General features: G+C 42.4%; 1 protein-coding gene across 10 annotated transcripts in view; it reads left to right on the forward strand.

Annotated features, from left to right (window-relative positions):
- Window positions 1–14,193, forward strand: part of nktr (natural killer cell triggering receptor) — a 210,864-nt gene that overhangs the window by 166,116 nt on the left and 30,555 nt on the right. For all 10 annotated transcript variants that reach the window (XM_069912892.1, XM_069912899.1, XM_069912898.1 and 7 more), the window contains one exon: window positions 9,791–9,878. In XM_069912892.1, coding sequence (XP_069768993.1) covers window positions 9,791–9,878 — 88 coding nt within the window. The remainder of the gene's footprint in view (window positions 1–9,790; window positions 9,879–14,193) is intronic.

Genomic DNA, 14,193 nt, shown 5'->3' on the forward strand with positions numbered 1-14,193 from the left:
CTGTCTTGTATATATTGTTTAAAAGTAAAAGATATAGAAGTTTTCATGGAGAACTCAGTAAAAAGGGGGAAAAAATCTGGGAAAAGTAGTAGCAGGGTGGAGACTCCAGTCTAAGGGGGAGAATGATGCCAAGAAAGGAGTAACAAAAAAAAGGAACTGAAGAGAGGGGTTCCTCTTTGCAAGCTTTTGGCGCTCTACGTAAACATCACCTTTGGGGCAGGGACACTGTGTGTTTTTCTTAATGGGAAAGGATCACTTTACTATTTAAAGAATCAAAGAGATTTTATTGTTGAAAAAAAATAGTGTTTTAAAGAGGAATATGAATAGAACATTGAAATTTATTAGTTTTAATATTAATGTAATTAATGGGATGGTGAAGAGAAAGTGGGTCTTGGCATACCTAAAAAAAAATTAAAGGCAAGAAACACCTTAGCAACTTGGAACATGCAAAATTAAAAACCGGATGGGTCGGGCAAATAATATCATCTTCATTTGGATCAAAAGCAAGAGGTGTAGCGATTTTAATTAATAAAAATATACCAATAATAATAGAAGAGACTTTAACTGATCAAACTGGAAGATTTGTAATGGCACATTGTAAAATTTATGCAGAATCGTGAATGTTTTATGAATATTTACACCCCATACTATGGCGTTGAAGTCTTTATGAAGGATATCTTTTTTTAAAACCACAGGGGGAAGACAAAATATGTTGATTGGTGGATATTTCAATTTTTGTTTAGATCCAATGTTAGACATGTCAATGTGAACAACAAGGGCGAAAGCTGCAATAACAGCATTATCATTTATGAATGTTTTAAATTTAATAGTTATATGGAGGCAGCTCAACCCCTTAGAAAGAGACTATTCATTCAATTCAACGGTACATGATTCGCATTGCAAGGATTGACCTATTTTTAATGTCTGTTCAGTTAGATAGAGTGATTAAAAAAAGGAGTATTTGGCAAGACGTTAACTATTAAAAGGAAGGAAGTATGTATCGAAAGCGTCTTAATGCTGCATTAATAAAGAAGAAGGATTTTTGTGAATTTATTAAGAGACACAAATATTTTGTGAAAACAATCTTCCTTCTATTGACAATAGTTTTCTGATATGGGATACACTTAAAGCTTACTTGAGGGGACAAATTATTTCTTATATTAAAATTCTTGAGTGAATATGCGAAAGAATTAGAAGGTTTAGAGAAGAATGTAAATAAATTGGAAGGAAAAAAATATCAGATATCAGGAACACAAGAAAAATGTAGAATATTAGAGAATAAAAAATTACAATATAATACACTACAAACATATAGAACGGGAAAAAAATACTAAAAACGAAACAAATATGAACTTGGAGGATAAAAGCAGAGGAGTCATCCAGACTGATAAATGCCATAGAAACAGAAGCTAATGTTATAACATATAATCAAAAAAATAAATACAATACAACATGAAACTATATAAATCAGAATTAGTAGGAGATGAAAACAAGATGGAAGAATTTTCAACAAATGTTGAACCTCCTAAACTAGAAGAGAGATTTTTTTTTAAATTACTTAGATGCACATTTTACAAGGGAAGAAATAGAGAAAGCTCTGGGTACTTTACAAGTTCATAAGTCTCCAGGGGAAGATGGGATCCCTCCCGAGTTCTATAGACAATTTAAAGATTTGTTGATGCCTCTTTTGATGGATGAGTTGGACCAGGCGGTGGAGACCCAAACCCTCCCGGAAATTTTTTCAACTGCTTTTATTACAGAGCTATTGAAGAAAGGTAAAGACCTACTCAAAACTTCATCATGCAGACTAATATCACTTCTGAATGTAGACTATAAAATTATAGCAAAGACATGAGCTAATAGACTGGGTGAGTATTTACCAAAATGAATATATCCAAATCAGGTGGGATTTGTTAAAGGAAGTTACTCTTCAAATAGTCCAGGTAGATTAGTCAATATAATACACATGGCAAAGTCAAGGTTGAATCCAAACATAACTATTTCTTTAGATGCAGAAAAGGCATTCAACCAACTAGAATAGTCTTTCTTATATAAAAGGTTGGAAAAATTTGGTGTAGGCAGAAAATTCATAAATAGGATAAAACGTTTTTTTATAAGCCACAAGCTAAAATTATAACAAATAACTAAATGTCTTCTATTTTTCCCTTGAGTAGATTGAGTTGAGAAGGGTGTCCCCTATCACCTGCATTGTTTATTCTAGCTATCGAACCTCTGGCAGAGATTATAAAGAGATCTGGATATTATGGGGTTCAGAGTTGGACATTAAGAACAAAAAATTAGTTTATTTGCTGATGGTGTGCGATTATATAAGTTTGTCCCAACTGAATCACTGATAACATTACAAACAATATTAGAAAAATTAGAGGGTATTGAACTGTGCAGGGTAAAGGAAGCAAAGGGGGTATATATGGAGACTATAGTGTTTAAGAAAGAGGTAGTACTGGAGCTTTTGAAACATATAAAGGTGGATAAGTCTCCAGGTCCTGACAGGATTTTACCCAGGACCTTGAGAGAAGTTAGTGAGGAAATAGCGGAGGCTCTGGCAGCAATTTTTCAAATGTCATTAGAGACGGGTATCGTGCCGGAGGATTGGCGTGTTGCGCATGTGGTTCCTTTGTTTAAAAAGGGTTTGAGGAGCAAGCCTAGCAATTATCGGCCTGTAAGTTTGACGTCTGTGGTAGGTAAATTGATGGAAAGCGTTCTTAGAGATAATATATATAGGTATGTGGAGGGACAGGGTCTGATCAGGAACACTCAACACAGATTTGTGCATGGAAGGTCATGTTTGACCAATCTTGTTGAATTTTTTGAAGAGGTGACTAGGAATGTTGATGAGGGTAGAGCAGTGGATGTTGTCTATATGGATTTCAGTAAGGCCTTCAATAAGGTTCTGCATGGGAGGTTAGTTAGGAAGGCTAAGTCCTTGGGTATTAATTTGGAGATAGTCAAATGGATTCAACAGTGGCTGGAAGGAAGGTGCCAGAGAGTAGTAGTAGATAATTGTTTGTCAGGATGGAGGCCAGTGACAAGCGGTGTACCTCAGGGTTCGGTATTTGGACCGTTGCTGTTTGTCATATATATTAATGATCTGGTGGATGGGGGTGGTAAAATGTATTAGTAAATACGCAGATGATACTAAAATAGGGGGAATTGTGGATGATGAAGAGGGTTTTCAAAGATTGCAGAGGGATTTAAACTTCTTAGAGGAGTGGGCAGAAAGATAGCAGATGGAGCTTAATGCTGATAAGTGTGAGGTGCTTCATTTTGGAAAGAATAATCAAAGCAGGACATATGTGGTAAATGGGAAGGCATTGAAGAATGCAGTGGAGCAGAAACATCTAGAAATAACGGTGCATTGTTCCCTGAAGGTAGGAGCACATGTGGACAGGGTGGTGAAGAAGGCCTTTAATATGCTTGCCTATATAAATCAGTGCATAGAATATAGGAGTTGGGAAGTAATGATGAAACTGTACAAGGCATTGGAGAGGCCAAATTTAGAGTACTGTGTGCAGTTCTGGTCACCGATTTATAGGAAGGATATTAACAAGATAGAGAGAGTGCAGAGAAGATTTACAAAAATGTTGCCTGGGTTTCAGCATCTGGAATACAAGGAGAGATTGAGCAAAGTAGGTCTTTATTCCTTGGAATGTAGAAGGCTGAGAGGGGATTTGATAGAGGTGTTTAAGATAATGAGAGGGATAGATAGAGTTGAGGTGGAAAGGCTTTTCCCATTGAGAGTAGGAGAGATGGATGCAAGAGGTCATGGGTTGAGAGTTGATGGGCAAAGGTTTAGGAGTTACATGAGGGGGAACTTCTTTATTCAGAGAGGGGTTACTGTGTAGAATGGGCTTCCGGAAAAGGTGGTGGAGGCAGGGTCAATTTTGTAATTTAAGAAAGAGTTGGATAAGTATATGGATGGGAGGGGGATGGAGGGATATGGGCAGAGTACTGGTAAGTGGAATTAGAGGAGGGTACTTGGGTCAGTGCAGACTAGAAGGGCCAAATTGGCCTGTTTCCATGCGGTAATTGTTAGATGATACAGATTAGTGCAATATAATTTTCTGCACCAATTATACCTCACACCACAGAAATTACATAAATCAAAATCAGAAATATGTTTTAGATGTGGGATAGAATTAGGAAAGTTTGAACATGTTACGTGATCGTTTGTGAAGGTGTGACATTTCTGGCTGAATATTACTGAAATACTAACATGAATAATGGATGGAATTCCCAGATGACCTGAAGCTTTATCATTTGGGCAATTTTATTTAAATAAGTAATTAACTACAAAGCACTCATGGAAACTATATCTTCAGATGCCTTTGGGACAGGCAATCCACTAATGTGTTTTTGAAAGGTGGTTACATGTAGATTGACTGCCACATTTTCCTTTCTGATCATGATGTCTCCAGTTCAAAATATAAATAATTTAGATCTGTGATGCTGAGGTGCCCTGGAAGCATGACAGATGCTAAATGAATGATGGATTGTTCTTTATCATTGGAAAGGTTTGTGCAGGGTTGCAAAAACTGGAAAATGTACACCGTTGATTTCTTGTGACAAAATAGCTCAGTAATACACAAGGACATCTTTCCCAATTATTTGCCAATTTCTCCAAACCTAAATAACAAAACGTAATGTACTCGGAAACCATGGAACTAAGGCTGAGAAAAGAGACCATCAACTGATCAGACATTAAGCATTTGTACAAAAAAAACCTGCAGCACCCTGTTCAGTTAGCACAATGCTATTAAAGAGCTAGTGAATCAGGTTCGTATCTGACACAGTCTGTAAGAAAGCTTGTATGTTCTGCCTGTATCCACATGAGCATCCTCAGGATGCTCTAGTTTCCTCCCATGGTTCAAAGACATTTGGGGTGGGTAGGTTAATTGGTCACGGGGATGTAATTGGGTGGCAAGAGCTCGTGGGCCAAAATGCCATATCTCTGAATAAACAAACAAAATCAAGATAATTTCAGCCGGACAGGCAGCATGAATGGAGAGCAGTGGCAGTTAACATTTCATAGAACCACAGAACACTACAGCACAGAAAAAGGCCCCCATCATCCCTTCTAGTCTATGCTGGGCTATTTTTTTTCCCTAGTCCCACTGACCTGCACCAAGTCCATAGCCCTGTATGCCTTTCCCATCCATGTACCTGTCCAAATTCTTCTTGAATGTTAAAACTGTGCCTGCAATCATGACCTCAGTTGGAAGCTCATTCAACACTCCCACCATTCTCTATGTGAAGAAATTCCCCCTAAACTTTCCCCTTTCATTCTTAACCCAGACCTCTGGGTCTGACCTACTCTGAATGGAAAAAACCTATCTATATTTTGTCTATACCCCTCATAATTTTAAATACCTCTATCAAATCTCCCCTCATTCTTCTATGCTCCAGGGAATAAAGTCCTACCAGTGTAACATTTCCCTGTAACTCAGTTCCTGAAGTCTGAGCAACATCCTAGTAAATCTTCACTGCACTCTTTCAATCGTATTGATATCTTTCTTGTAGTTTGCATCGACGGGAACTGGGAGATATAAGCTCACACAAGTTTGATTAAGATCAGTTGGTCTAGCTCACTCTTGGCTGCCAGTATGGATTATTCGCTGCACATCGCAGCCACAGTGGTGATCCTGACGGGCCCAAACAGCAATTTTGGACCCCACAGTGAACAAGGCTAATTTACAAAGTGCGACCTTACTGAAACTGCCTACCTTTTGGATCTCACAGCCTGTTGTCTGGTTGAGCAGGCTATGGTCCAGTTCCATGTCGGGCATATCACCGCGGACACCATGAAGTATTACAACTTGGTCAGCTCACTCAACCAAGAGACCGCTGGAAGAATTGTTGATTCCTGCATCAACCCTCTGCCGTTGACAGGCCATTAAAGTGCTCTTTGTCTGTACTTTCAGGCTTTCCTGCCATGAACGGGCAGCGCAGCTGCTACACATGGATGGCTTAGGTGACTGAACACCATATGCCCTCATGAACAACATGCTGGCACTTATGGACGGCCACAAACCCTGCCGCTTGAACAAATATTCCTGGAGCAAATGCCAGAGGACATACGTCTGCTCCTGGCAGATGACTACTTTGGCAACTCCCTGGCACCGATGTCCTATGGCACGCCAAGCAACCTGACGGGGCGACCATCGACCAAGCTGCTGTGTCACGCCAAGGCACTCAATTATTCCCAGTGCCAAGAGAAGAGGACGGTGACAGCTACAGGGGTCAAAAGCCCGGAAAAGGAGTGGTGGTGCGACTACCACCACAGATGGGGTTCTATGGCCCACCAGCCTTGCTCAGACCCAGGAAATGCCTGGGCTGGTTGTCACTAATAACTAGAACAGCTGGCCACCGAGACAGCATTCTCTACTTGTGGGATCGGGATTACAGTCGGTGTTTCCTCGTCGACACGGGCAGAAGTCAGCGTTTTGCCTCCCATGAGCAGCGACATCCGTGGTGGAAAGTCTGACCTCCTCTCACAGCTGCCAACAGCAGAAATATTGAAACGTATGGTGTGCAGACCATCCCATTTGACTTTGATTTCTGACACTTTAAGTGGACCTTTATGTTGGCTGATATGTCGCAACCCTTACTGGGTGTGGACTTCCTCCGAGTTCACTGCCTCCTGGTGGACCTGAAGGTCGTCAGTTGATCAATTCCAAGACTTTTGAATCGCTTGCCTTATGCCAAGCCACTCTGCCGGCACCCCATCTGGACTCGTTGACTTTTTCTCAGAACGAGTAGGCCAAACTATTGGCCTAATTTACAAGCATTGTCACCTGTACAGCATTGCAGCTGTACACAAGCACGACGTCCAGCACCATATTCCCACAGAAGCATCACTGATACACACCCTGGCACGCAGTCTGCCTCCTGACAAGCTACAGCTCGCCAAGGAGGAGTTCTGGAAGATGGAAGAGATGGGATAGTTCGTCACTTGGACGGTCCATGGGCATTCCCCCTACACATGGTACCAAAGGCTTCTGGGGGGATGGAGACCATTCAGAGATTAACGCTGGCTCAACGACTGCAGACAGGTACTGGTTCCTCATATACAGGATTTCACTGCTAACCTTCACAGCGTTAAGATCTTTTCCAAGATCGACATGGTTAGGGGATACCATCAGATTCCATTTCACTCCAACAATGTTATAAAAGATGGGACTCATCACACATTCAGGCTATTTGAATTTCTACGCATGCCATTTGGACTGAAGAACGTGGCATAAACATTCCAGAGGCTTATGGATTCAGTGGGCCACAGCCTGGATTTCGAGTTCATTTATCTGGATGACATTTTCATTGCCAGCTGCTCTCACCGGGAGCACAGCACACACCTACGTCAACTCTACCAGTGGCTCAGTGATGATGGCCTAGCTGGCAATCCAGCTAAATACCAGTTTGGCCTTGCATTTATTGACTTCCTTGGGCACCGGATTGTCTGACACGGAGCAGTGCCACTCCTGTTCAAAGTGGAGGCCATATGCAAACTCTCCAAGCCAGCCTGGGTGAAGGGTCTTCAGGAATTCGTAGGCATGGTGAATTTCTACCGTTGATTTTTACCAGTGGCTACCAGAATTACGCAACCCTTTTTCAAACATTAGTCCGGACAGCCCAAAGATCTAAAATGGGACAAGGAGTCGACAGCAGCTTTTGAAAGAGCGAAAGACGCATTGGCTAATGCGACCATGCTGGTGCATCCATGAGTCATTGTGCCAAAACAGCCCTCACGTTCGATGTGTCTTAACACAGCCGTCGGTGGCGTCCTAGAGCAGCTGGTGGATGGAAATTGGGAACCACTCACCTTTTTCAACAGTCACTTAGCCGAAAAAAATTACAATGCATTGGACCGAGAGCTCCTGACCCTTTACGTCGCCACCTGCTATTTCCACTACTTCCTGGAAGGAAGAGATTTCACTGTCTTTACAGACCACAATCCCCTCACATTCGCCTTTGCCAAGGTGTCAGACGCATGGTAAGCAAGGCAACAGAGGCATCTCTCCTATATCTCAGAGTACCCTGCTTCCATTTGACATTTTGTGGGCAAGAACAGTCTCGTGGTGGATGGACTACCTTGGATGCCTGTTCGTTCTTTGTCTCCAGGGCTGGACGGCACGGCTCTTGCAGCAGCAGGATGGCGAGATACTGGCCTATTGTCCCACCAATTCAGGGCTCAAGTTGGAGGACATGTGGTTCGGACATTCCAGGGCTATGCTTCTTTGCAATGTATCCAGGGGTCAACCTCAACGCACTTGGAGACACCGTGTGCTCAGCGCAATTCATGGCCTGGCGTGTCCATACATCCGAGCAGCCATGCAGCTCATCGGAGACAGGTTGATGTGACATGGCCTGCGGAAACAGGTCAGATAGTGGGCAAGAACTTGTGTGCACTGTCAGGCCTCTGAGATACAGAGATGTGAAAGCCCCTCTCCAGTCTTTTTCTCTGACACACAGGTGTTTTGACCATGTTCGCGTGGACATCATTGGACTTCTGCCACCTTCGAGAGGCGTCAAGTACCTGTTCACAAGGGTTGACAGATTCACAAGATGGCCAAAGGCTGTCCCTCTCTTGGACATCCTGCGCCAGGGTCCTCACTGCAAACTGGGTAGCTTGTTTCAGATTACTGGCTGACATAACTTCAGATAGGGGAGCGCAGTTCATGTCAGCATTATGGTGGTGTTAACCCAGCTCCTCATCACCCAGTTACATCATATCACGGCCTGCCACCCGCAGTCTAATGGCTTAGTGGAGAGATTCCACCGCCATTTGAAGACACCCCTAATGACGTGCCTCAAAGGCCTGAATTGGGTAGATGAGTTGCCTTGGGCACTAATAGGTAAATGCATGTTGCCGAAGGAGGATTTGGCCACATCTTCTGCTGAGCTTGTTTATTGGGCAAGTTTGTGCCAGCAACTCAGCGACAGGAAGACTCGTCCACAGCACTCCTGTCACGACTAAGGGAAAATATTGGCAGCTTAGCCCCTGTCCCAACCTCATGACACAGTCTAACTGTCTCCTATGTCCCGAAAGAGCTCAAGGAGTGCCAGTACATTTACATGAGCAGAGAAGTGCACCGAACTCCGCTTCCGCACCCATACATGGGTCCATATCAGGTGCTTCAACACAACGGCACGACATATGTCCTGGACATTGGGAACAGGCAAGAAACCTTCATGGTCGACTGCCTCATTGACTTCGAGCAACCGGTCGATGATAGTAGAATGCCCGCAGCGGAAGGGTCGCCTGCCTATACATACAAATTTTGGACTGTCAGATGTATCATCACTGGGGGGAGGTCGGGGAGGGGTCCTGTGGCAGACTGAGCCACTCTGCAAGTGAACCGGGTTACGGAGGTGAGAACTTGCGGGGGGCAGAGAGCCCCAATATACCAGCCGCTGTTCCAGTCCTAAGGACTGATGTCATTTCCTTCACGGCAGTCGCAAGCATTGTCGGGAACTGGGAGGTATAAATGCACACATTTGCAAGTTTGATTAATATCAGTTGGTCTAGCTCATTGACGGCTGCCTCCTGCCAAGGAGGGGTGAAGTATGATGGACAGTTGCAGCCAGGTAGAAAATCAGGAGGCATGGAGTTGGGGAGTCAGAGGAAGGAGAGTGATAGATGGAAGCAGGGAAAATAAGGCAAAAATGTAGATGTGTTTCTCCATTTGTATTTGTGAAGAACATACAATTGTGCAGTGTTTAAATTTTTCTTTAAGTTACAATTATTTCAGAATCTATTTTTACTCCATCACAGGAAGCTTCAGGAACCACCTTCAACAGTTAGTGAGCAGAAACCCGTGGTGTCAAAATCGGGTCGTAAAATTAAAGGCAGAGGTACAATGGTAAGTAATTGTGTGTTGTGTTTTTGGCTGGACAGTTCTGAAATTCATCTCAGTGCTTTCCTAAACTCTGTTAGTGACGTTGCTCAGATCCCCAGAGCCTTGCAGTTTGCAAACGTCAAACTATGCCCTATTCCCTCATTAACGATCTTTCTCATCTTCTCCAACCTCGAAGCTTTATGGATCTTGCTGCTTAACCTTGTATCTGTTTTGTTTATTCCTTAGCTTTTGAATGATAATGGCGTTATGTGAAAATGGCATTGAATTTTCCAACTGAAGTTGTATCTTTAGCCTGTGTATCTGGCCGAACATGATGCCCAGATCAAACTAAAACTGCTGCTTGCACCTGATAGATATCCCTCTATCCCCTATGGTTAGCGTAGCAGTTAGCTCAATGCTGTTACAGTTCCAGTGTTACGGAGTCCAGAGGAGCCCAAAAACCAGCACCTCAACACAGGGTTACTTAAATAAAAGTAGTTTTTAATTATATTTGAACAAGAAAACAGAATTAAACTTTAACTTATTACTTATCAACTTACTTAACCTACTTAATCCCCTCTCTAATACTAAGTGCAGGTCTGTGTAACGTGTATTTAAGTTTGGAAAAGTTCTTTGAATCAGTGGTTGCAGGGCAATTCTGTACTGTGCACAGAAGTTAGCATTAACAAAGTTCATCAGTCTTTGGTGCTTAACAAGCAAATGATTACGACTCAGGAGGGTTCTTGCTGGTTTTCAGAGAGAGATTCCTCTTCGTGTATTACCAGCTGAGAGCTTTGATAAGGAATAATTATGGTAAAGAGATGAGTTTACCTAAGTTAACAAAATTTGTCTCTTTGATTTCCTTTATACCAAAGAGAGGTTTTATTTCAGATATGTATCGATTGTTACAGGAAACTATGGATAAATCGAATTTGGAGAAATCTAGAAATAAATGGGAAAACAATTTAACTTATGTTATACCTCAAGAAGATTGGGAGGTTATGTGTCATGAAGGGGTAACTAAATTGACTAATCTAAGATATGGTTTGGTTAATTATAATTTTTTGCATCAGTTATACTTGACTCCTGAGAAATTGAAAAGTACAGATTCAGTAATTTGGATCATTGTTTTAGATGTGGGTTAAGTACTGGAACTTTTTTTGCATGTAGTTTGGTCTTGTGATAAGGAAAAAGTTAGGTTGGTTTTGGAGAAATTATTTAAAATTGAATTACCATTAGATCCAGACATTTTTTTTGTTGGGTTATAGGGTTTCTTTGACTGGCTTGGGGTTGGATAAGTTTCAAATAGCATTTGTACGTATGGCATTATCTGTGGCATGAAAGTATGTAGCAATTACTTGGAAAGACAATGTAGAGATTAATATAGCGCGTTGGTGAATGAATTGAGATCTTGTATTTATATGGAGAAAATAACGTATAATTTATATGATAATTGCTCTTTTTGTTAAAATGTGGTCATTTTATTTAGAATATATGGGTTTGGAGATATCTTAAAATATTGTATATGTTTTATGGGTTTTTTTGGCTCCCCTTGAGGGGGCTGGCTGAAGGGGGAGGGAGGGGGGTTTATTATATTGTATAATAACTTTTTTTGTTGTTGCTATTGATTTTATATTATTTTTTTAAAGTTTTAAGTAAAGTTTTTTTTTAAAAAAGAGAGAAATTCCTCTTCCAGGACATCTACAACTGATTCCTTCTCAATTAGTCTTGGTGACGAAACTTGTCCCCTTCAGGGTTCTCCAGATGATCCTCTTTCTTTCAGGTCACCTTTCAGACAGACAGCCTTCTCCTTTGACCAGGCAGTCTTCCAAAAGTTTGCAAGCTTTGTCCTTCTGGAACTGATTTCTGTCCCCTCTCTCTCTGTTTCACACCCTCCCTCTCTGAGAGCAAAACTACCCCCCCAGCTGCCTGCCTGCAAAAATCACATGCTCTCCCAGGCAAGCTGTATGCTGATACTTTTGTTGCTCTTTTTGCAAAAGGCATTCTGCAAAAGTCTTGCAAATATTCTGTGTTTTAATATATGTATGTGCCAGCTACTCTAGCAATTCCTCCCAAGCCACCTCTAAACCAGAGACCCGGCTTTGAATCCGGTGCTCTCTGTAAGGAGTTGGTGCATTCTCCCCATGTCGGAGGTTGTAGGTTAATTGGGGAGCACAGGATTGTGAGCCGCAGGGCCTAATACCCTGCTGAATAACTAAATTTAATTTTTTAAATATTCATGTGTCTATCTCTTCTTCTCTTTGGCTTGGCTTCGCGGACGAAGATTTATGGAGGGGGTAAAAAGTCCACGTCAGCTGCAGGCTCGTTTGTGGCTGACAAGTCCGATGCGGGACAGGCAGACACGGTTGCAGCGGTTGCAGGGGAAAATTGGTTGGTTGGGTGTTGGGTTTTTCCTCCTTTGCCTTTTGTCAGTGAGGTGGGCTCTGTGGTCTTCTTCAAAGGAGGTTGCTGCCCGCCAAACTGTGAGGCGCCAAGATGCACGGTTTGAGGCGAGATCAGCCCACTGGCGATGGTCAATGTGGCAGGCACCAAGAGATTTCTTTAGGCAGTCCTTGTACCTCTTCTTTGGTGCACCTCTGTCTCGGTGGCCAGTGGAGAGCTCGCCATAGAACACGATCTTGGGAAGGCGATGGTCCTCCATTCTGGAGACGTGACCTACCCAGTGCAGTTGGATCTTCAGCAGCGTGGATTCGATGCTGTCGGCCTCTGCCATCTCGAGTACTTTGATGTTGGTGATGAAGTCGCTCCAATGAATGTTGAGGATGGAGTGGAGACAACGCTGGTGGAAGCGTTCTAGGAGCCGTAGGTGATGCCGGTAGAGGACCCATGATTCGGAGCCTCTTAAATGCTGCCATTGCTTCCACCACATTTCTATAAATGAAAGTCCATAAATTCATCATTAACTTGGAGAGAACTGTTGCTCTCTAATTCAAGCATTCCGTAACAATCTCCTGGACGAACTCAGTAGGCTGAGCAGCATCAGTGGGAGAAAGAAAACGGTGGGCCGGAATCCTTATCAGGTTCTCCAAATTATGTTTTAATATCTAAAATAATTTACTAATAGGATCCCAAAATGAAACTTTTGTATTGCTTTCAAAATCTGTTGATAGGATTGATATCTATGAATTGTGTGGGACCTGAGCCATTAGTAATTTCTATTGTACCCTTGGGTTCCACTCATGGATAACTGATGGACCTTGAGGCCTTTACCTCGGTTTGGAGCCCTACGAATAGTTTGAAAAAAATTCAGCCTTTTGGCCAGTAATCAGGGCAGTTCAAGGGGGGGGGGGGGGGGTCTCAAAGTATTTGCTGCTGATGGATTACCTCTTTTTGGTGGAACCCCCTGAATTTGTCCCACTATTCATCTGCTTCTCCTTTAGCACCCGATAACTCTGATAGTTAATGCTATGTAGATGGGTAGCATTTTATCTGAGAACACAGAACATTACAGCCCAGTACAGAGCCTTCGGCCCTTGATGTTGTGCAGACCTATATGCTGTAAACCCACTCAACAAACTAAACTATAACCCTCCATTTGAACTTTCAAAAGGCCTTTGACGAGGTGCCAGACATAAGGCTGCTTCACAAAATGAGCGAAAATCTTCCCTCATTTTCTGACGCTCCAGGGAATAAAATTCTCACAAAATGAGCGAAAATCTTCCCTCATTTTCTGACGCTCCAGGGAATAAAATTCTAATCGTCCCTGTAATTCGGTTCTTCAACTCCTGGCAACATCCTTGTAAATCTTCCCTGCACTCTTTCAATCTTTAGGCTTTTGTTCATAGACCATTTTGATAACAGTAGAGAAGACCTTGAGGTACAGGATGAATCCACAAAAGGTTCTCAGTATCCACCAACTTGTATTTTATATTATCCCTGTGGAGAAGGAACTTTGGAAAAGAGCAAAATCAACCATTTCTCCCACATCTATGCAAAGCAACAATGTCTATACGTAAATGGGTCTCACAGCCAAGGTAGCTTATGTTGGTGGTGTTAGGTGTATGGGGGAGATTCAAGCAAGAGGACATGGATTGAGATTGAAGGGGGAAATGTTTAGGGGAAACATGAGGGGGTATTTCTTCACTCATAGGGTGGTGGGAGCGTGGAATAAGCTTCTGACCGAAGTGGTAGATGTGGGTTTGATTTTAACATTTAAGGAAATGTTGGATAGTTGTATGGATGAGAGAGGAGTGGAGGGCTATGGGCTGGGTGTGGGTCAATGAGACTAAGTGGGAGAAGGTGTTTGGCACGGACTAGAAGGGCCAAACTGGCCTGTTTCTGTGCTGCAAATGCTATATGGTTATATGGTTAATAGAAT

This window comes from Narcine bancroftii, unplaced genomic scaffold (assembly GCF_036971445.1).
Source record: "Narcine bancroftii isolate sNarBan1 unplaced genomic scaffold, sNarBan1.hap1 Scaffold_258, whole genome shotgun sequence".
Lineage (NCBI taxonomy): Eukaryota > Metazoa > Chordata > Chondrichthyes > Torpediniformes > Narcinidae > Narcine > Narcine bancroftii.